General features: G+C 49.5%; 1 protein-coding gene across 1 annotated transcript in view; it reads right to left on the bottom strand.

Moving 5' to 3' along the window:
* PKD1L1 (polycystin 1 like 1, transient receptor potential channel interacting) overlaps nt 1-22,348 on the bottom strand; it is a 1,739,639-nt gene that overhangs the window by 113,986 nt on the left and 1,603,305 nt on the right. The window contains exons 60-61 of the mRNA XM_086964902.1: nt 17,771-17,911; nt 6,716-6,850 (exon numbers count right to left, since the gene is read on the bottom strand). Coding sequence (XP_086821028.1) covers nt 6,716-6,850; nt 17,771-17,911 — 276 coding nt within the window. The remainder of the gene's footprint in view (nt 1-6,715; nt 6,851-17,770; nt 17,912-22,348) is intronic.

Below are 22,348 nucleotides of genomic sequence, written 5' to 3'. Positions count from 1 at the left end.
CATCAACCCCAAGACCACCCTCAGAGGCACCCTCGTCTACAGACCCCCGGGACCAAACACACAATTCAGTGAAGACATCGCCGACTTCATCAGCCCGCACGCCCTCCCCTCCGCTGACTACATCCTCCTCGGGGACCTCAACTTCCACCTGGAGAACAACAACGACCGCAACACCACCACCCTGCTGGACAACCTCGCTAACCTCGGACTCAAACAGCTGGTGACCACCGCCATCCACTACGCCGGTCACACACTCGACCCAGTCTTCTCATCCAGCAAGGACATCACCTTCAGCCACACCACCGGACTCCACTGGACGGACCACAGCTGCGTCCACTTCGGCTTCAAAAGGACCACGATCCACCACCACCAGCAACAGGTTGCATGCAGAAGCTGGAACAAGATCACAGCCGACCAGCTCGCGTCCTCCCTGAGCAAGAACCCACCCACCAGCGCAACGAACCCCAGCCAAGCGGCCACCAACCTCACAAAATGGATCAGCGACTGCGCAGATGACCTCGCCCCCCTGAGGACCCCGCCTAGCAGACCCGGCAGCAAGAAAGCCCCTTGGTTCACCGACGAACTCAAGAGCTCCAAGAAGAACTGCCGAGCCCTCGAGAGAACCTGGCGCAGAGACCCAACACCTGACAACATGACCGCCCTCAAGCTCGCCACCCGAAAACACCACCAACTCATCCACGCAACCAAGAAAACTGCATTCAAGGAACGACTGGACAACAACGCACACAACAGCAAGGAACTCTTCAACATCGTCAAAGAGCTCTCCAACCCCAACGCCGGTAACAACGACATCACCCCTTCGCAAGACCTCTGCAACTCCCTCGCCTCCTACTTCCACAGCAAGATCGCGGACATACACAACAGCTTCAGCACTCAACCGATGCACACCACAACCAAACCACCGCCCCCCACCACCACCCTCCGCGCCTGGACCCAACGACCCAACGACCCCGCCACCACCAGAGCCAACCTCCACGAAGGGATGAAAGAAGTAGCCGAATGGATGAAGAACAGCCGCCTGAAACTGAACTCGGACAAGACGGAAGTCCTCATCCTGGGATCCTCACCCTCCGCCTGGGACGACTCCTGGTGGCCCCCCGCCCTAGGCAGCGCACCCAAACCAACAGGCCAAGCAAGCAACCTGGGCTTCATCCGGGACTCTTCCCTCTCCATGGCCAGACAAGTCAACGCCGTCTCCTCGTCGTGTTTCAACATCCTGCGCATGCTACGTAAGATCTTCCGGTGGATCCCCACCGAGACCAGGAAGACGGTCACCCATGCCCTCGTCACCAGCCGGCTGGACTACGGCAACTCCCTCTACGCCGGAACCACCGCCAAACTCCGGAAGAGACTCCAGCGGATCCAGAACGCCTCAGCACGACTCATCCTGGACATCCCCCGTCGCAGCCACATCTCCGGACACCTGAGAGACCTGCACTGGCTCCCGGTCAACAAGAGAATCACCTTCCGTCTCCTCACCCACGCACACAAAGCCCTACACAACCAAGGCCCAGGATACCTCAACAGCCGTCTCAACTTCTACGCTCCCACACGCCAGCTTCGATCGACCGGCCACGCCCTCGCCACCGTCCCCCGCATCTGAAGAGCCACCACAGGGGAACGGTCCTTCTCCTACCTCGCCGCCAAGACATGGAACTCCCCCCCGACTCACCTGCGCCAGACCCAGGACCACCTCGCCTTCAGGAAACAACTCAAGACCTGGCTGTTCGAGCAGTAGCGGACCCCCTCCCCTAGCGCCTTGAGACCCTCTGGGTGAGTAGTGCGCTATATAAATGCCTTGATTGATTGATTGATTGATTGATTGATATCTGAAGGAAGACCTGAACTCTATCTTTTTATCTTTGAGTACCCACACACCTCAATCCTGGGAGCCATAACAACAGATTACTGTGCACATAGTGGCCTAAACCCCAACTGACAATAACTTCAGAAATGATTTGGAAAAGTTAAGTATATATCTACATGTACTGATGGTCAGGAGTAAACACCTGCCTGAAGATACACTAAGGCCCACTTTTAGGAATTCTCTACATCCCAGTAATATACCTAACACCTGACCATGGTCAACAGCATTACCTTTGGTACGTTGACCAACACATTCAACCCACCTTCCACAGGATCCACTTCCTGTCCTTTTGCCTCATGTTCAGAGAAAAAAATCCAACCTGGAATACAGCAGGATTCAATTCTAAACTCAAGGACCAAGACTGTACCACATTCATCAACTCCAAATCACTCTGCTGTTTTCAAGAGACATGGGCATTAAACTGGATTAACCTGGATGGCTCTTACAACAAGATAGCTATGAAGGAAAGTGAAGACACACCAAATGGAGGCCTAATGATCTGGGTCACACTAGGCCAGGGTCCAGTAAGCCAGGATTACTGTAAAGTTAATAATAACACCCAACTGCTGTGGTTAACTCACAAAATATGGAGCCTAGACGTAATCAACATCACTCTAGTTCCAAGTAACCCAATAATTATTTTCCATGAACTTACAAGAGGTAGGCAAGTGTATTAGTGCACTATGTCTAGATCCCTTTTCCCAACCAAAGACCTCATTATCTAAAGCTGAACCGCACATTACAGTGGAATGTGTACATTTTAACACCAAACCTGAAGCATCGCTGGCAGACCTAGAGGTATATAATGATAAAGTAGCAAGTGTTATTCCACAACCTGTGTTTTTCAAACTCTAAAGAACTCGAACCTCTGGGCCAAATTAACTGTCTTTATGCTGAGCAATGATATACATCCCCTTAGTGGAAGTATGCCCTCAGATTCTCCTTAGCAAAATACATTTCGCACTGGCAATCAGGAGAGCCTCATCAACTATATTCTAATAAATTTGGAATCCTGGCAGTTGGTCAATGATTTTGTAGTTCAGAGAAGAATTGGAAGTGGCCATTACCCACTGATAGTCTACCTCTGACTTCTCAACAGAGCCTCAGACAAGCTAAAAGCTCTTTCGAAACCTGACCCATCAAAATGTGTATGTTAAAACAAATAGGAAAACTATTGAACAGTGCTTCCCTAACAGTAAGAAAGTTGGGCTTCCAGCAGCCTTCAATCATTGCCCTTTTGAATGCAAAGAACTTTCAGAAATTAAAAACATCTGTGATGAAGAGATTATTCCAAAGCAAGAAATTCTATCAAATGCAACTCATAAGCTAGGCAACCTCAGATCCATTTTGACTTGCAGCTCCATTGAGACTTTTCCACATCAAAAATCAAATGACTTGATGGGGAATGTTAAAAGCTAATGCAAACATTAGCAATTACTTTAAAATGCAGGCACATTATACTGGATTGGGAATTACGCCTGAAAGAATGAAGGCAGGATTACTTGTGTCTCATTAAATGTAGATGACGTTGTCTCCATATAGAAGCATGTTTGGCCCTTAAAGATTCATTAAGGGTCAACAACCTAGAGTTGCTAGGAACTGGTAAGATGGGGCTGTAAAGGTAATGGTAGAAATCTGGATAACTGTGTTTCACCAGCTGTGTGGTATAATTATTTTTTTACGCTGTACAACACAGACATTTTCAATGTTTCAAGCTCCTGGCCAGACCAACTCTAGGTCTTTAGAGAAATGAAGCAGTGTAGCAGTTCAATATACCTTCCCATGACAGCGCCATATACTAAAAAGCCCGTTATTGAGTTCACAGAAGGAGATGTATGTGCAGCTGTCCTTAGTCAAAAGCAGACCAAGGCCCCTGGCCCAGATGGGGTACCGACTGACATCTTTCGATCTGATATATCAGTCTGGGTACTTATTTTAACTAGTTACTAAAACACAATATGATTCCAAGAGGAGGGACCTGCTTCCTGGAGAGCAGCAGGTATTGAACTATTCCACAAAAAAGGATTGTGGTATGATCCTGCCAACTACCATCCAATTTCTTTAGTTGATGGAGTTAAAAAGATCTATGCAAGATGCTTCTTATTCACCTGGAAAACTGGGAAGCAGGCTTTAGAAAAGGCCAAGGCACAATTGATCAAGCAATGAGATTGTACAAAAATAGTCCTGAAATATATACCTATACAAAAATTCAAGGCTGTAGATAAAATACCTTGCTTTTAAAACAGCATTATACTCTATTGCCAGGCCTTAGTTTTAATATTCAAACAAAGTGAGTTTTGAAAAGAAATGTTCTTAATGGGAATTAATTCAGGTTCAACATCTAAACTTCTGACAATGTGGCTGATCCCAATGCATTTTGGGCATTCTCAGTTGTCGTTCATCAGGGGATTCTCCAGGCGACATGACCAGCTGAGAAACAATAGTGCGGTGAAAGAGAAATAGTCATCGGAATCACAAAGATAAATCAATTGTTTGAATATTTCATCGACCTGAGCAGGACGAAGTTTACAAGTGTTTCTTTCACCAATGGACGCTTCGCTTAAACATTGATCACTCAAAGACTTTTACTTGTTGTTTTTAATTGTTGAAACTATTTACCCTTTATTGTTTAAACAATTTCCACTATTGCAGTGTACCATAGTAGTGCACCTTGTGTCTAGGATGCAAGTCTTAGTTATCATTTTCACTTTGAATTGGGTGGCTGGGCAGAGCCTCCCTACAGGGCGCACACTTCAGATTGTAACTTTAGAGTGATCTGTTCTACACAGTATCACATGTTGTTTACTTTGAGTGCAACCCAGCTGTTTTTCGCATTTCTACTTTTAGAAATATGGCATTTTCTTAGTTCTGCCTGTCTCTGGAATACACGTCTTGGGTGGGTAACAGCTGGTTTCCTGCATTTCCTCTAGACAGCCACACACAAAGGAAAGGTAGGTGTGACTGAGTGGCCTTCTGCATGTTGATGGGTCATCTTGAGCAGGATTGGAGGGAGGAGCTGGCACTTTACATCTGAAAGGGTTGTGTCCTTTCCCCACACAAGGGGTTTCATACATCTCTGAAGTAAGTCTGGAGCCAGGGCAGAAAAGGGAAGCTCTTGTGTATTTAAAAGCAGCTCTCCCTACATCAAGGATCAACTGGGGATAAGTAATAGACCTCTGACACCACCAAATTCGAAATATTCTGGAAGTGAGGACATTCTATCAGGAAGAAGGACTGCTGTGCTGCCTGGAGGTATTGCCACTTTGCTTAAATTTTTTGTCGTGTTGGCCTGCTGCTCTTGCCTGGTATTGAGAAGGACTGTACCTGCATCTCTACAGCCTAAAACTTAAGTACATCCAAGGGATTGTTGGTTTCTCTCCTGTTTTTGAAATCTCAGGAATATCAAAGACTTCACCCTGCAACCATCACCTGGACTCTGCCCGCTGTGAGTCCTGCTCTGCCAAGTGGTGCCAATCCAGTCCTGGGCCCTTGGAAGTGAGTTTTCAGTGCTGCCGCCCAAAAACTCCACGCATCGATGACGCTTTGCTGATCAGAACTGGTGCATTTGCTTCAACACCAACGAATCACAACTACTGCATGAACTGTGGACTATGCATTGCCTGACTTTGTGCAGCTCAGCACCAATGCATCACTTTGTGCTGAAAGTATCGCCTACAGCGGAGTGGTTTGACGTATCGCCCGCATCTTGACTCTCTCCGCATCTTTGACTTTGCACAGCTCAGAACTGATGCATAGTTCCATCGGCGAGATCACCAGTGACACATCGCCTCCCGTGCTCTATGCATCGCCCTTGGCGTCGACATATACAAGGTACTGTTCAGCGCGCCAAGGGAGGTCCCTGTATCCGATCCGTGCTCCATCATGATCAGCCTGAATCTTTAGATTTGCCATGGTCCAGACCAAAACAGATTGACCCAGTTTACTCTATTTGTTTCTAAGAACTACAAGACAGTTTGTTCTTTACAAATTCATATCTTGACTTCTACTTATTGGAGCTTTGTTGTTTTGGTCTTGTTTTATTTATAAAAGCATTGGTTATATGTCTAAATTGGTGTGGAGTCACTTTGCAGTGTTTTCACTGTGTTACTACATGTTGTGTGCACAAATACTTTACACATTGCCTCTCATTTAAACTGGACTGGTCTGTGCCAAGCTACCAGAGTGTGAGCACAGGTTCATTTAGAGTGTGTTACTGATTTACCCTGACTAGGATTGTGGTTCCTGCATGGACAGGGTGCATCGTCTGGCAACCCGAAAACACATTTTTTGAATGATCGCTTAATCAAATGATGGTATTATAGGACTAGCTCTGTAATCTTGAAGAAAAATTACCTTACCTTACTGCACTGCACTATTATGGTGGCGTTGAGTTACAAGTTTAAGATTACCCTTTTGTCCTCAATTGCTAGTGTCATTATGTTCATTCTTTGGACACAATTTTGTTCCTTAAGTGAATTTACGAAACTGTGGGAACAGTTTGCGACATCATGCCATAGTACTTTACAGAAAGTCACAAAATGGATGATAGGCAGTGGTAAGAAGGACTTCTGCATTTGAATTCTATGTGTAAGCATATCCATGTTTTATTGCAACAGTAAGAGCATGTCCGGCCATCTACGAGAGCCAAACTATTGAACTCATTTGTTTTATACATTTAATGGTAATTCTCATTTCATGCAGGTAGTTCGATGCATAGCATTAAACAGGGTGTCTGTGCTCCTTAGCACATCATCCATTCCATTATAAAGTAAGAAGCACATGCAGATTATTGCAGTTCTCCAGGCAGAGACAACTGATGCAGCTTACCAAAGTCAAAATCACACTGGAGAAGGAAAGGCGCAGCATTGACACACAGGGAGCCGTCAATTTGTGAAGACGAAGCAGACGAATGCACTTCATTAACAGTAGGAACACGATGGCCCCATGCAAGGAACGTGCACACTACAAGAAAATAAACAACAGCGACTCAGTGTGCTTCCGCCCAACAAAATTACAATGTCATCAAATGCAAGTATTCAAATACTAAACGATTGGAGGAGATAGCAAATGAAGCTCTGCTTAATTGCGCTTTCCTGACAGCTGATAATTGACCATGGCTGTAAATAGTGCCAGTGTGTGCAGGGTTTGACTTATTTATTTTTATTGAATTATTTATAAAGTTTTGTATAACTCGAAAATGACCTGTGAGGTTATGGGAGAGCTTTACTGATGGGGGGTGAATAAACCAGTAAAAGACAGTAATAAAGTGTTGTTACAACATAAATACAATCATAGAAGAAGAATAAATCGAGAAGAGAGATCTCTCTAGGAGATCAGAAGGAGAAGTCGCGATCAACAGAATAAGACTACAACAGGTAAGGTAAATCGTTATGGTGACAAATTTTAGGCCAACCTTTTATTCATTAGGAATGTTTTAATTTCTAATTTGGAGGAGGCGGTAGAGGGAATATGATACATTTCATACAGAAGAGAAGCACAAGTAACTACTTGTGTAACAATATATTTGTAAGAGACATTAGTTAGTGATAGATTCCTTACCTTAGAATATCCCCAGGCTTCAGACTGGATCCGGAAATTTTTTGCGTAGCAATACCCCTGTGCGTCGGTAGGCGTCATCCACGGCTCCGCGTCCATCGTCAGCGTCGTTAGCGCCGGAATAACATCGTCGGAGTACTTAGACGCCGCCCATACGTGCGGACGTCAGTTCTGATACACAGCTTTTCCGCGCCAGATACGCAGAGCCATGATAGAACCAACACTGGTGCCATGAAACTAGGGCCCTGAAAGGGGATGACCTTAACTCTAGATATCGGTTCGCAGAACGGGGAGGATGGGTGGGTCGGTAAGGAATCTATCACTAAATAATGTCTCTTACAGATATATCGTTACACAAGTAGTAACTTGTGCATCTGAAAGAGACACGTTAGTGATAGATTCCTTACCTTAGAATAGATACCCCAGCAAAACCAAACCCGGTGGTGGGTCTGCGAACCAATAATCACACCAGAAAGTCCTGGAGGATGGAACGGCCAAAGAAGCCATCCCTTCGGACTTGACTGTCCAGACTGTAGTGTCTTGCAAACGTGTGCAGCGAGGCCCACGTAGCTGCCTGGCAAATGTCCTGCAAGGGCACTCCTCGGCCCAGGGCAGTCGTAGCCGCCGTGGCCCGAGTAGAATGAGCCCGCAATCCAGCAGGGGGCTCCTTTTTGGCCATGGAGTAACATGCCTGGATACACAAGATGATCCACCGCGAGATGGTCCTCTTGTGCACCGCCTTTCCCTTCTTAGCGCCCACGTAACCAACAAAGAGTTGGTCATCTACCCGGAACTGGTGTGTGCGATCCAGATAGTAAGAGAGCGCACGTTTTGGGTCCAGACGGTGGAGCCTCTCTTCCTCTTTCGAGGGATGCGGAGGCGGAAAGAAGGTGGGCAAGGTAATGGACTGCCCGATGTGGAAGGCCGTGACAACCTTGGGCAAGAAAGAGGGTCTCGTCCGCAACACAACCTTGTCCGGATGGACAGAGAGGAAAGGAGGTGTAGAAGAAAGAGCCTGGAGCTCACTCACCCTTCTGGCAGAGGTGATGGCCATCAGGAAAGCAGTCTTCAAAGTAAGAAGACGGAGAGGACAGTTATGGAGCGGCTCAAAGGGAGCACACATTAGGTAAGTAAGGACAAGATTCAAGTCCCACTGGGGCATCACGAAGGGAACAGGAGGGAACATGTGTGTGATGCCCTTCAGAAACCTATTTACAATGGGGGACTTGAATAAGGAAGGTTAATCAGGTAGCCGGAAGAAGGTGGAAAGGGCAGAAAGGTACCCCTTTAGAGTGCCCAGAGCAGAGCCCTGCTGGGCAAGAGAAAGAAGAAAGAGGAGAACCTCAGAAAGGGGTGCAGAGAGTGGGTCCACAGCCTTTGCTGTGCACCATGCCACAAATCTGTTCCACCTGCAGGCGTATACCGACTTTGTGGAGGGACGCCTGGCTGCCAGAATGATATCACAGACTTCGGGAGGCAAGTCAAATGGCCTCAACTGCCGCCGCTCAATCTCCAAGCTTGTAGGTGGAGACTGGACAGGTTCGGGTGCAGAACCGTCCCCTGCTGCTGCGACAGAAGGCCCTTTTGAAGAGGCAGACGAATCGGGGGATCGACTGACATGCTGAGTAGCTCGGGACACCAGTATCTTCGTGCCCAGTCCGGAGCCACAAGAATAACCTGGGCCAGGTCACGCCTGATATTCTTCAGCACTCTGAGCAGAAGTGGTATAGGCGGAAAGGCGTACAATAGACCGCAACTCCACTCGCGACGAAAAGCGTCTCCGAGCGAGTGCCACCTTGGAAATTCCAACGCGCAGAACTGGTGACATTGCGCGTTGTCTTCTGTGTTGAATAGATCTAACCAAGGCTCTCCCCATTGCTGAAAGAGGCCTTGCGCCACGTCCGAGTTCAGACGCCATTCGTGATCCATCATGCACCGACGGCTGAGTTGGTCCGCCCTGGCATTCAGAGAGCCTGTCAGGTGTTGAACCACCAGGGTCATGCCCTGATGTTCCAGCCACTGCCAGAGGCGCAGAGCCTCCTGGCATAGGGTCCACGACCCCACCCCGCCCTGTTTGTTGCAGTACCACATGACGGTGGTGTTGTCCGTGAACACCTGCACTACACTCCCCCGGACAGAGGGGAGGAATGCCTTCAGTGCTAGTCGGATCGCCCGCAGCTCCAAACGGTTGATATGGAGCCGGGACTCCGCCGGAGACCAGATGCCTCTGATCTCCGCCTCTCCCATGTGGCCGCCCCAGCCCAGGAGGGACGCGTCCGTCACAACCACGTGCTCCGGGTGAGGTAGGGAGAGGGATCTGCCATTGACCCATTCGCAGTCCGTGAGCCACCACTGCAGCTGTTTCACAGTGCCCTCCGAGATCAAGACATGATCGGACACGTTGCCCTGATGCTGGGCCCACTGAAACTTCAGGTCCCACTGCAGAGCCCGCATCCTCCACCGGGCGTGATGCACCAGAAGGATGCAGGAGGCCATCAGCCCAAGAAGCCGCAGCGTCAACCTGACCGAGACTCGGGATAAAGGCTGAAAGATTGGAATCAGAGCCTGTATATCCCGAACCCGCTGTTCGGGTGGGTAAACCCGAAACTGCTTCGAGTCGAGACCCGCTCCCATGAAGAGGAGCTTCTGAGAGGGACACAGGTGCAACTTTGGCACGTTGATGGAGAACCCCAGCAAGTGCAGGAGGTCGGCCGTAGTCTGGAGGTGGCTGACGACTGTCTGGGGTGAACCCGCCTTCAACAACCAGTTGTCGAGGTAGGGGAAGACTGACACCCCTAACCTGCGCAGATGAGCTGCGACCACCGCCATCACCTTCGTGAACACCCGTGGGGCGCTGGTAAGGCCGAAGGGGAGCACGGTAAACTGAAAGTGCTTGTGGCCTACCATGAACCGCAGGTAACGCCGGTGGGCCGGCAGGACGGGGATGTGAAAATAAGCGTCCCGCAAGTCCAACGCTACCAGCCAGTCTCCAGGGCAGCTAAGACCTGAGCCAAATTGAGCACCTTGAACTTCTCCTTTCGGAGGAAGCCGTTGACGTTCCGTAGGTCCAAGATAGGGCGTAGGCCCCCTTTGCCCCTCTTTAGTACCAGAAAGTAGTGGGAGTAACAACCACACCCTACTTCTGGCCTAGAAACGCGATCGATGGCCCCCTTGGCCAAGAGGGCCGTGATTTCCTCTTGCAGAAGTTGCAAGTGATCCCCCGACACGCGGTGGAATTGCGGTGGCATGGCTGGAGGGGTCGCCTCGAAGGGGAGGGAGTAGCCCCTGTGGACGATCTGCAGCACCCACCTGTCCGACGAGACAGTGCGCCAGTGGGAGAGGTGATGGGGAACCCTGCCTCCTACTGGTGTCACATGGGCCTGAAAACTCTGACTAGGAAGGTTTTGAGGCAGGTGCTGCTGAGGGAGGTGTGGACTGGCCTCGCCGTTGTCCCCGACCGCCGCCACAGCAGTTTCCACGGCCGCCACCACGCTGTTGAACATTCTGCGGTGCATGGCTGGCAGCACGTGTGGGGGCGCCCCTTCCTTGGCCACGAAAGGAGCGAAAGGCACCCGATTGCTGGCGTGTGGCCGAGAGGCCCAAGGACTTGGCCGTAGCCCTGGAGTCCTTAAAACGCTCAAGCGCATGGTCTGCCTTGTCGCCAAAGAGGCGACGGCCATCAAACAGCATGTCCAGAAGTGTGGCCTGGACATCGGCCAAAAAGTTGGCGGGCCTCAACCAGGCGTGGCGTCCAACCACCACCGTTGTTGCCATCGCCCTGCCCAGTGAGTCCGTGGTATCCAGCCCACACCGGATGGAATATCGCGCTGCATCTCGGCCCTCCACAAGGGTTTGGGCAAGTTTAGCCCGGACCTCCTCCGGACATTGTGGCAGCACGTCCGCTTCCGTGTCCCACAGGGTGTGGGTGTAGCGGCCCAAGAGACAGGCGGTGTTGACAAAACCGCAGCCCTAAGCTTAGGGACGAGAACACTTTCTTCCCGAACTTTTCATATCTCTTGGATTCCTGATCGGGCGGAGCCAACTACAATGCGGTCTGGGAAGTGGAGGCCTGGATAACCAGGCTCTCGGGGTGGGATGGGTGGACAAAAAGCAAGGGTCGCCCGGGGCCGGGCGGTAGCGTCTGGCCACGTTCCTATCCACAGGCGGACCTGTGGCGGGTTTGGACCAAGTGCCCACAAGAACGTCACACAAGGCCTCATTGAACGGCAGCAGAGGCTCGCTGGAGCTTGACTACGGTTTGAGGACCTCAGTGAGGGGGTTAGTTCTCACGGCTGTGACGGGGAGCTCAAGGTTTAAGGCCTTGGCCGCCCTCGTCAACACTACACTGTAAGTAGACCCCTCCTCCGAAGCCACGGTTGGAGGAGAGAAAAATCCAGTGTCTGGTGAAGTGTAAATACCACTGGCCTCCCCAAGCTCATATGTCCAGTCCTGTTGAGCCTGGCACTCCAGTGACAGAGGGTCCTCAGACCCCTCCCAATCTCCCTCATCACCTGTCTCCTGTAAAATAGGATTAACAGACGAGGCCTCCTCATGGAAATAAAAATCTCCAAAGGCCGTCGGAAGCGGCGCCCAGCGGCGCCGTTCCGGTGCCAGAGTCGGACCGAGGGGAACATTGGGGACGGCGTCCAAGTGGGCGCCGGGGGCGACACCCATGGGGCCGGCGCCGGTGAGGTCGTGAGGTCGACTGGTGACGACCCGGATCCGGAAGCGGATCCGGTGAGGTCCTGCGGCGCCGGGACCGAAGTCGCCGGCGGCGTAGGGATCGAGGCACCCAATGGCGTCGGGCCGAAGCACCCGACCCGCTAGGGCCTCCAGCCGGGACCGTTGGGCCCGGAGGCGCCACGGAACCCGACTGAGGAGGGAGGGACCTCATGGCCAGGAGGTACCGCTCGATCTCCCCCGGCATCGCGCCATGCCCAGGGGCCTGAAGGTGTGGGGCAGGCGGCGATGCTTGCGACTCCCTCGGAGCTGCGTGGGCGGTGTCGTCCGAATCCCCGGCCGCATTGTGCGAGCGTCGGGGTGGGTCGGAGGAACGATGACGTCTCTCCGACCTCTCATGCCTTCTACCTGAGGACTTGGATCCTGACAACCGATGTCCACTCCCGGAGCTGCGATGACTCCGACCCCACGACCGGTCCCTCGACCTCCCGCGGGACCGGGACCTGGAACGGCGCGGGCCGACTGCCAGAGCTCGAGTCGCTTGCAGGACCGCTCCCACCTAGGTTTAGACGTCAGGGCCCGACAGTCGGAGCAGGTGCGGTCATCGTGGTCGAGGCCTAAACACTTCAGGCACCGGCGATGGGGGTCCATAACCGACAGTCGGTCGCACTTCGAACAGGGTTTGAACCCGGGCCTCCCTACCGGCACCGATAGAGTCGAAGACTCGAGGAAAGAAATGATCAAAAAGATCAAAAAGTTTAGTCAAAAAATGACTTGGGGTAGAGCTTCTCCGGATCTGCGCTAGCTGGCGCGGAAAAAAGAAGAACTGACGTCAGCACGCATGGGCGGCGTCTAAGTACTCCGACGACGTCATTCCGGCGCTAACGACGCCGACGACGGACGCAGAGCCGCGGACGACGCCTACTGACGCGCAGGGGTGTTGCTAGGCAAAAAATTTCCAGATCCAGTCTGACGCCTGGGGATATTCTAAGGTAAGGAATCTATCACTAATGCGTCTCTTTCAGATTTAAACATTTCAGTGCGATGCCTGAAAAAGCTCTCTTACATATTTTTTTATGCAGAAAATCTGAGGTTTCAGCAGCATGGAGCTGTTACTTCACGATGATCTACATCCACCAAATAATTCCAACTTTTGTGCTAGGTATCTTGGAGTGTTCAAATGTTGGGCAATATTGGTCCTGCAAGTGAGTTTTAGATGAATGTGTGATTCATAAGGGAGCCAGTTTAGGGATTTCAGATCAGAGGATAAGTGTTTTTTTCTTTTTGTTCCAGTGACGAGTCTGGCCGCAGCCTTGTGGGAGGCCCATAAAGGGGCTAGTTTGTATCTGGGAAGGCCACTGAGAGTAGCACTTCTGTAATTGAGCCTGGGGATGACTAGGGTTTGAAAAGCAGATCCTGGGGGTGGAAGGGGTTTAATTTCCTTCGGATGCTCATCTGGCAATTCGCTCCTTTTGTGACATTACTAATGTGGTTCTGCATATGCATATGTTTGTCTAGTATAATTCCCAGAGATCTTGCAGATTAAACAAAGTGAGGTGTACAATTGAGGGCCGTTAGATGCTTCATCCAAAGGTCGATCTTAAGATTGTGTTTGGGTACGGTAATGAGGAGGAATTCTGTTTCTATGGCGTTAAGTTTGAGATGTTTGAGCGAATGTCAGTTCTGAGTATTTTGAAAAATAACGCTGAGGGTATTGAAGTCACCAGGGGAGGAGATTTTCAGGTAGAATCTGCAAACATGATAATGAATGTTGGAGGATGCTAAGGAGACTGCTAAAGGTTCCATGAATAAGTTGAAGAGAATGGGAGGAAGGGCAGACCCTTGTGGGACTCTAAGGGTGACCGTTGAGGGCTTTGACAGGGTATGGTTGAGCTTGATTCTTAGGGTTATGCTATGGAAGAATGAAGTAAACCATTGAAGAATGGTCCCTGACAATACCATCCTGCTTTCAAGTAGGTTTAGAAAGATGACGTGTTTCACAGTGTAAAATGCTGGAAATGGGTCAAGGAGGATAAGAAAACACACTTCATTCTGATCCAACATTGATAGAACGTCGTCCATTATATGTGTGAGTGCTGTTTTTGTGCTGTGATCTTGAGGGAACCCAGACTGGTGTTGGTTTAAGAGATGGTACTGTACACATTTTTCGATAAGCTTCGCCAGAATGGTAATGTTGGAAATTGGACGGAAAATGTTTAAGTCTGCGCAATCTGCCATTGTTTTTTTTACGATTGTGGGCTACCTATCCTACTTTTAGATAATCAGGGATAATGCCTTGAAGGAGAGAGGTATTTACAATCTTGGTCCATTAAGGGAGGATAGACAATTTGATCTCCTTAAAGATAATCAAAGGTAAAGTGTTGATGAAGTGATTTGACGGTTTCAGCACTGTGAGCAAGTAGTGAATGTCACTTTCCTTTAGGGGGGTGAATGTGTGGAGGCATTGCTCTTGGGGTAAAGCTCAGGGTGACTGATAGGAACAGCAGACCTTGACGGATGACTAATGGTGAGCAAGTGAGATGATATCAGCTCCCTCATTGTCTGTAACTCCTTTTCAATAATGACTTTTTCATTAAGAAGGATGCAAATGCTTTGCAATAAGGAGGCTTGTTGGATTCAATACCTTAAAGGTGGGGTTGCTTGTTGGATTGTTGCTTGATAATGTCAAAAACTTTTTGGGGCCGATTTCTGGCTTGGTCCAGTTGGGTTCTAAAGAATTGACTTTCAAGTTTCTGATTTTTTTGTTGTAAGTGTTTCTCACTGACCTTAGACTTTCCAATTTTTCCATGGAAGGTGAGGATCTACGGGCTCTTTCTGCTAGTCTCAAATTGCGGCTATCAGTATTGAGGTTTACGTTGCACCATGGTTTAGAAATTTTGGTGGATAAACTATTTAGTTCTAGGAGAGCGATTAAGTGAAGGATGTTCAAAATGGAGGTATTGTAATGCTGTATAAGGTCTTAGGTGTCCACCATGTCCTCCTGGGGGGGTCAGGTAATTGTGACTGAGGGCCGATAAGTCATTGAAGTTTACGTTCTGTAGATTTCGCTTCCACATTTTGTTTTTACTTGAGCTTTTTGGGGGGTCACATTGACATTGATGAGGAAGGTAATACAGTAGTGTTCTGTCCAATCGCAAGGCAGAAGAGACTCGAGTGTAGTGATGCCCCATTTTGCAATTATTAGGTCTAGGGTCTCGCCTTTATTGTGAATAGGGTGATCACAAATGTGGGTCAACTCGAGGTCCGATAAGAAGGCTTTGAAGGTGTTGACTTTCTGGTCATTCAGGTCATTCCAGTGAAGGCTAAAGTCTGAAGTCGAGACCCGGTTCAGAGGGATCGTGCAGGTTTACATACGGGTGCCTGGCGTCGTGGGCGATGTGCCAAATACGCAATCACCCCCCTCCCGCGGTCTATGTGGTGACATTTTCTCACCTTCCAAGTGCATTTAATTTTTGAAATCTCGAATCCAGAGACGAGTAGGGTGTGTGCCTCCCGATTTTTTGTTCGGTGTGGCCCCCTCCCCATTGCACTTTCACAGACGACTTTTAACTTTCACGTACCTTGGTAGGGTGGGCCTTAGCGTGTCCATACCGCCGGGGTTTATTCACCATAGGTCCGGACGAATGCCAGGTTAATTACACCGACATTGGCAGAAACATGTTGACCATCACTTAATGATATTGGAAACAGACCATTCAATTTAGTTGGCCGTGTTTACCAACACATTTTTTAATATGTCCTTGTTGATCAGTCATTAAATTAATTTTTGATACAATTAAGGCATTTTTAATTCACCACGTCACTCTTTTCACGTAATCTATCACTTAGCCTTCACATCATCACATTACCCGCTCCGCAGTAAATCTGGTGTCGAAGCACACTGCGGTGACATTCGGTCACTCCCAGTGGGGCCCGATGATGAAGCATGTCACCGACCAGGTCGGTGAGTGAGGGTTTTCTAAACAAACCTAATAGGTGTTGTTTCTCCCTTGTGCTCCATTACTTGTGTATTCTCTAACCAAGTAACACTCTTTTATTGTTATTTTTCAAGTCATAGTGGGGACTAAGAGTGTTTCTCCTTCCCTACCTCTCTTTTTGTTGATATGTAAAGTCTGAAGTCTCCAAGGAAGATCTGAGTTGTTTGTTGATCAGCGTTGTTAGAGATTAATTCCATGATTTGTTAAAGAGAGGACTTCTATTTCAATTTGAGATACACAACAAACATCAAAACAAAGGTGATTTCTTCATACCTAATACAACTATGATTTACAAGATTGGGAATAATAACTTGCTTTAGGGTATGATGTTTGTACTTCCCTGTGAGCAGTCTGTTAGCAAGATGTGTGAAGGAAATGGCTAGGCTGAGTTAGCATTTCATGTCAGGTAAGCAATGGGTCAAGAGCAGACATTGAGCCACTGTTGAGAGCTAGGGAGACAGCTATCTCTCGCTCAATGTGACCAACAGGAAGGAAAAGCGTATACAAGTTGTATAGACATTTTACAGATTAACGGCCACATGCATCAAAGTACGGTTTTGCGATTTCTTATTTGCAATTTTTAGGGAATCGCAAATAAGGAATCGCAAAATGGGATGCATGATTTAAATCGCATAATATTTGCGATTCGGTAAAAATCGCAATTTTTACCGAATCGCAAATATTATGCGAATTCTAATTTGCGATTTCGCAATTCCCATTAATTCCTATGGGCCAAAAGGCCCATAGGAATCAATGGGAAGGCATTGACATTAGCTATTCGCAAAATGTTAATGCATTCCATGGGTGCAGGGGGGGGTCCAAAGGACCCCCCCTGCACCCCTGAAATGTATTTTGAAGTGCATGTTTCACACACACATGTCCTAAGGACATGTGTGTCTGTAACATGACAGTGTTTTAAAATGCAATTTTGAGCATTTTAATACATTTTCGCAAATTACCACAAGGTTCACCCTTGTGGTAATTTGCACCCCCTAATTGCGAATTCGCAATTTTAAAAAAAATCATGAATTGCCTTTAAGGAATACCAAATTTTCAATTCCTTAAAAGCAATCGCATTTTTGGAATTCACTAAAAATAGCGATTTTGCCCAAAATGTTTGATGCATCCCAAAAACCTATTTAGGAATCGCAAACGGCCGAATTTACCGATTTGCACCATTTGCACTTCCTAAATAGGTTGATGCATGTGGCCGTACTCCTCTTTCCCATTGTCTAGCTCATTCCTTTTCGTAACATTATATCACCTCCCAATCATTCAGTAGTCCTTGGAAATCTGAAGGTGGAAAGCAAATAGTTGCCCTCCAGTGAAGCAGAAACAGCACAAATCACTTCAGGGGACCCTTATGAGACAAGGCAACAAAGTATACAAACCATGGAAGCATCTACCTATTATTTGTTTTTTAGAAGCAGCAAATATTAAAAATGGTGCAATTTTCAAAGAAAAAGAGAATGAAGGAGACTAGACATGCTGATTGCTGTGGCTAAAGATTTACTTTATGAAGCCTGGCACTTCTTGATGAGACTGCAGCCTCACCAAGCCAGGACCAATACAGTAAAAGGAAATTCAAGTGATAAAAAAAAATTCTCTATATTTTGTGTAATTTAATAATGAATGATTTTTCTCTTACCTGATCCCATGAGGAGATGAAACTAAGGTCTACAAAGACCCTGAAAAATCCTCTTTGCAGACGATCAATTATATCCACTGCCAGAATTAAACGATAAATAGAATATGCATAGTAGCACAGACTAAGCATAATTATGAACACCTATAAACATGAAAAAATAATAACCATTTTGAAAAAAGTACAGGTGACATGTTACATCAACCTATGTAAATAAATGTAAATGTAGTGTTTTTATATAGCGCACGTATTGCCCCCGAAGGGGTCTCAAGGCGCTGTGCACATACCGCTGTGGAACCCTTCCTGGCTTTTCCCTGTGAAGTGCCACTCCTGGGCACCCCCAAGGTGAAGCCAGGCATCCTAGCGCTGTTGGGGCCGATGTTTTCTACTGTATCCCCAATGTATTCGTAAAGCTACAGTATCTCAGTTGCAGAAAAAAACTCAAAATGTTCAGGTAATTAAAAATTGCATTGGAAATGAGTGCAGCACCGAGAATACCCACTAAACTTGGAAGACTAAACTGTGCCCGAAGAACAAGTTACTTACCTTCGGTAACGATATATCTGTAAGAAACAGTAATTAGTATTAGATGTTTGTGTACGCATCGGTAGGTGGTGTCGGTCAACTCCGCGTCTGTCGTCAGCGTCGTGGTCGCCGGGATGATGTAGCGGAGGTTACTTTGATGCCGCCCTTACGCGCTGACGTCAGTTCTGTACACGACTTTCCACACCAGAAAAGCAGAGCCATACAAGACACTGACCACTGGTGCACAAAACTAGGGCCATGAAAGGATGTCCTTAACCCTAGAAATCAGTTCGCAGAACGGAGAGGATGGGTGGGGCGGTAAGGAATCTATAACTAACCTATGTTTCTTACAGATATATAGTTACCAAAGGTACGTAACTTGTTCATCTGAAAGAAACAGTTATAGATTCCTTATCTTACAATAGATACCCCAGCGACAACAACCCCAGAGGTGGGTCTGCGAACCAAGATCACACCAGAAAGTCCTGGAGAACAGAACGAACAAAGAAGCTGTCTCTCCGGACTTGGCTGTCCAGACACTAGTGTTTCATAAACGTGTCCAGTGATGCCCCCGTGGATGCCTGACAGACGTCCTTCAGAGGGACACCTCGTCCCAACGCAGTAGTGGCTGCCGTCGCCTTAGTGGAATAAATCAATCAATCAATCAAATCATTTGTAAAGCGCACTACTTACCCATGAGGGTTTCAAGGTGCTGAGAGGCAGGGGGGGGGGATGCTGCTGCTACTGGTCAAAGAGCCAGGTCTTGAGTCATCTTCTGAAGGTCAGCAGGTCTTCGGTTTGTCGTAGGTTGAGTGGGAGGATGTTCCAGGTCTTGGCGGAGCAGTGGGAGAAGGACCTGCCTCCGGATGTGGTTCTGCGGATGCACGGGACCGTTGCCACGGCATGGTCAGCAGAGCAGAGTTTCCTGTTGGGTACGTATAAGGAGAGTCAGCTGTTGAGATAGGCTGGGCCGGTGTTGTGGAGTGCTTTGTGTGCGTGGACCAGGAGTTTGAAGGAGATTCTTTTGTCGACCGGGAGCCAGTGCAGGTTCCTCAGGTGGGGGATGATGTGGTCGCGGCGCGGGTTGTCGAGGATAAGGCATGCAGATGTGTTCTGGATTCTTTGCAGTCTGTTGATGAGCTTGGACAAGGCTCCGGCATAGAGGGCATTTCCGTAGTCGAGTCTGCTGCTGACTAGGGCAGCGTGACTGTTCTCCTCTTGTTTGTCGGGATCCATCTGTAGATCTTGCGGAGCATGTGGAGGGTGTTGAAGCAGGTGGAGGAGACTACATTGACTTGTTTGGTCATGGTGAGTTTTGAGTTGAGGATGACTCCCAGGTTGTGTGCGTGGTTGGTAGGGGCCGGGGGTATCCCCAGTGATGCGGGCCACCAGGAGTCGTCCCATGCTGAGGGGTGGGCCCGAGGTTGAGGATCTCCATCTTGTCGGAGTTCAGCTTAAGAAGGCTTTCTTTCATCCAGTCGGCGACGGCATTCATTCCCTGGTGGAGGTTGGATTTGGCGGTGAGAGGGTCCTTGGTGAGAGAGAGGATCAGCTGCATGTCGTCGGCATAGGAGATTATGTTGAGGTCGTGCTGTCGGACGATGCGTGCTAGTGGTGCCATGTAGACGTTGAACAGGGTCGGGCTGAGGGAGGATTCCTGTGGGACGCCGCAGATGATCTCGGAGGCTTCGGATCGGAACGGGGGGAGGCGGACTTTCTGAGTTCTGCTGGTGAGGAAAGAGGAGGTCCAGTCCAGGGCCTTGTCACGGATCCCTGCGTCGTGGAGGCGCGTGAGTAGTGTGCGGTGGCAGACGGTGTCGAAGGCGGTGGAGAGATCCAGGAGGATGAGGGCAGCCGTCTCGCCGTTGTCTAGTAGGATCCTGATGTCGTCTGTGGCGGCGATGAGGGCGTTCTCAGTGCCGTGGTTGCTGCGGAATCCTGATTGGGAGGGGTCCAGGATGCTGTTGTCTTCGAGGTGACGGGAGAGTTGGATGTTAACTATCTTCTCGATGACCTTTGCTGGAAACGGAGGCAGGGAGATGGGCCGGAAGTTCTTTAGCTCGCTCAGATCTGCCTTCGGTTTCTTCAGCAGAGGTTGAAAGATCGGAATCATAGCCTGAATAGCCCGGACTCGCTGTTCAGGATGATAAACCCGAAACTGCGTTGTGTCCAGACCTGCTCCGATGAAGAGGAGCGTCTGAGAGGGAATCAGGAGCGACTTCAGCACGTTGATGGAGACCCCCCAGCAAATGCAGGAGGTCGGCCGTAGTCTGGAGGTGGGAGATGACGCCTGGGATGAGCCCGCCTTCAGCAACCAGTCATAGGGGAAGACTTGAACCCCTGATCTGCGCAGATGAGCTGTGACAACCACCATCACTTTCGTGAGCACCTAAGGGGCGCTGGTAATGCCAAAGGGGAGCACAGTAAACTGAAAGTGCTTGTGGCCTACCGGTGGACCGGTGGACCGGTAGGCCACAAGCGTGGATGTGAAAATAAGCATCCTCCAAGTCCAACTCTACCAACCAGTCTCGAGGGCAGATAAGACCTGAGCAAGCACCAACATTTGAACTTCTGCTTCCGAAGGAAGCGGTTGACGTTCCTGAGATCCAAGATGAGATGCAGGCCTTTGTCCTTCTTGGGCACCAGAAAGTAGTGGAAATAGCAACCACAACCTACATGTCTGCCTTGTCACCGAAAAAGCGAGGCCATCAAAGAGCATGTCCATACACGTGGATTGGACATCCCGGTAAAAGCAGGGGAAGAGCTACTGTCATGGCAATCGATCTGCCCAGTGCATCGGCGGTATACAGCCCATAGAGGATCATAAACTTAGCTGCATCTCTCCCCTCGGCGACAGCATGGGAGAGCCTGGCAGCACCTGTGCCACCATATCCTACAAAGAGAGGGAATAACGGCTCAACAGACATGCAGCGTTCACGACCGCAGCCCTAAGCTGGAGCAAGAAAATATCTTCCCAAGTTGATCCAACTTCTTGGTTTCCCTATCAGGGGAGCTGTAGGGAAGGCGCCCTTGGACGTAGAGGCTTGGCCCACCAAGCTCCAGAGGGTAGGGTGTTGGGAGAGGATAGAGTGGTCACCCGGGGCCGGGCGGTGGCATCGGGCAACTATCCTGTCCACAGGAGCCCCTGTGTTGGGCCTGGACCAAGTGCCCAAAAGGATGTCAGTAATGGCCTCATTGAACAGCAGAAGGTGCTCCGAAGAGCTCACTGCCGGCTGAAGCACCTCTGTCAGGTGGTTAGTCCTGACTGCCACCGTAGGAAGCTCGAGGTGGGGAGCCTCTGCCACCATGTGCAACACCACTGCATATGACGCTCCCTCCTCCGTAGCCACGGCAGGAGGAGACAACATGCTTAGGTCTAGGAAGGTGTCCAGACCACTGGCATCCCCCAGTTCCTCTCTCCAGTCCTGCTCATTATCAATCTGCGCAGATAAAGGATCCTCAGACCCCTCCCAGTCTTCCTCACCCTCCTCTAGCTGCCAAATTGGCTGAAAAAGTGCAGGGTGGAATGTGAGCACAAAATTAGCCACCGGTGCCGGATCTGGCATCGGCCGACACCGATCCATCGCCGTATCCACTCGGGCTGCAGACGTGGTGCCAGTGGAAGCGGCACAGGTGGAGGTGTCATGAGGTCCGATGGGGATCCATGCCTGGATCCTAGGGGCCCTGTGGAGCCGAGGCGGGAGCCGCCAGCGTGGAAGGCCTAGTGCCCCCCAACCGAGTCCGCGGTGCCCGAAGGCGCACCGGTGGAGTCGGGCTTCCCAAATATGGCGTGCATCGCTTTGTAAAATTGACGCAGCTGGGCAGGGGTCGCTCTCGGTCCTGAGATGGGAGGGAAGGCCTGAGTGGACCTTGAAGGCTCCACAAGCGAAGCCGCAGGAGTGGCATCACCCGCACCCTTCGTCGCATCGGCCAACGGACGAGGGGAAGTCGAAGAGCGTTTATGCTTCTTCAAGAACTTCTTACTGTGCTTCGACTTACCCAACCCTGAGAGCGAAGACTTCGAAGATGAGTGGTGATGGTTCCGCGATCGGTCCC

This window comes from Lissotriton vulgaris, chromosome 4_1 (genome assembly GCF_964263255.1).
Source record: "Lissotriton vulgaris chromosome 4_1, aLisVul1.2, whole genome shotgun sequence".
In the NCBI taxonomy this organism is placed as follows: Eukaryota; Metazoa; Chordata; class Amphibia; order Caudata; family Salamandridae; genus Lissotriton; species Lissotriton vulgaris.
The sequence above is the reverse complement of the archived record's forward strand: the minus strand, read 5'-3'. Positions and strand labels throughout refer to the sequence as shown.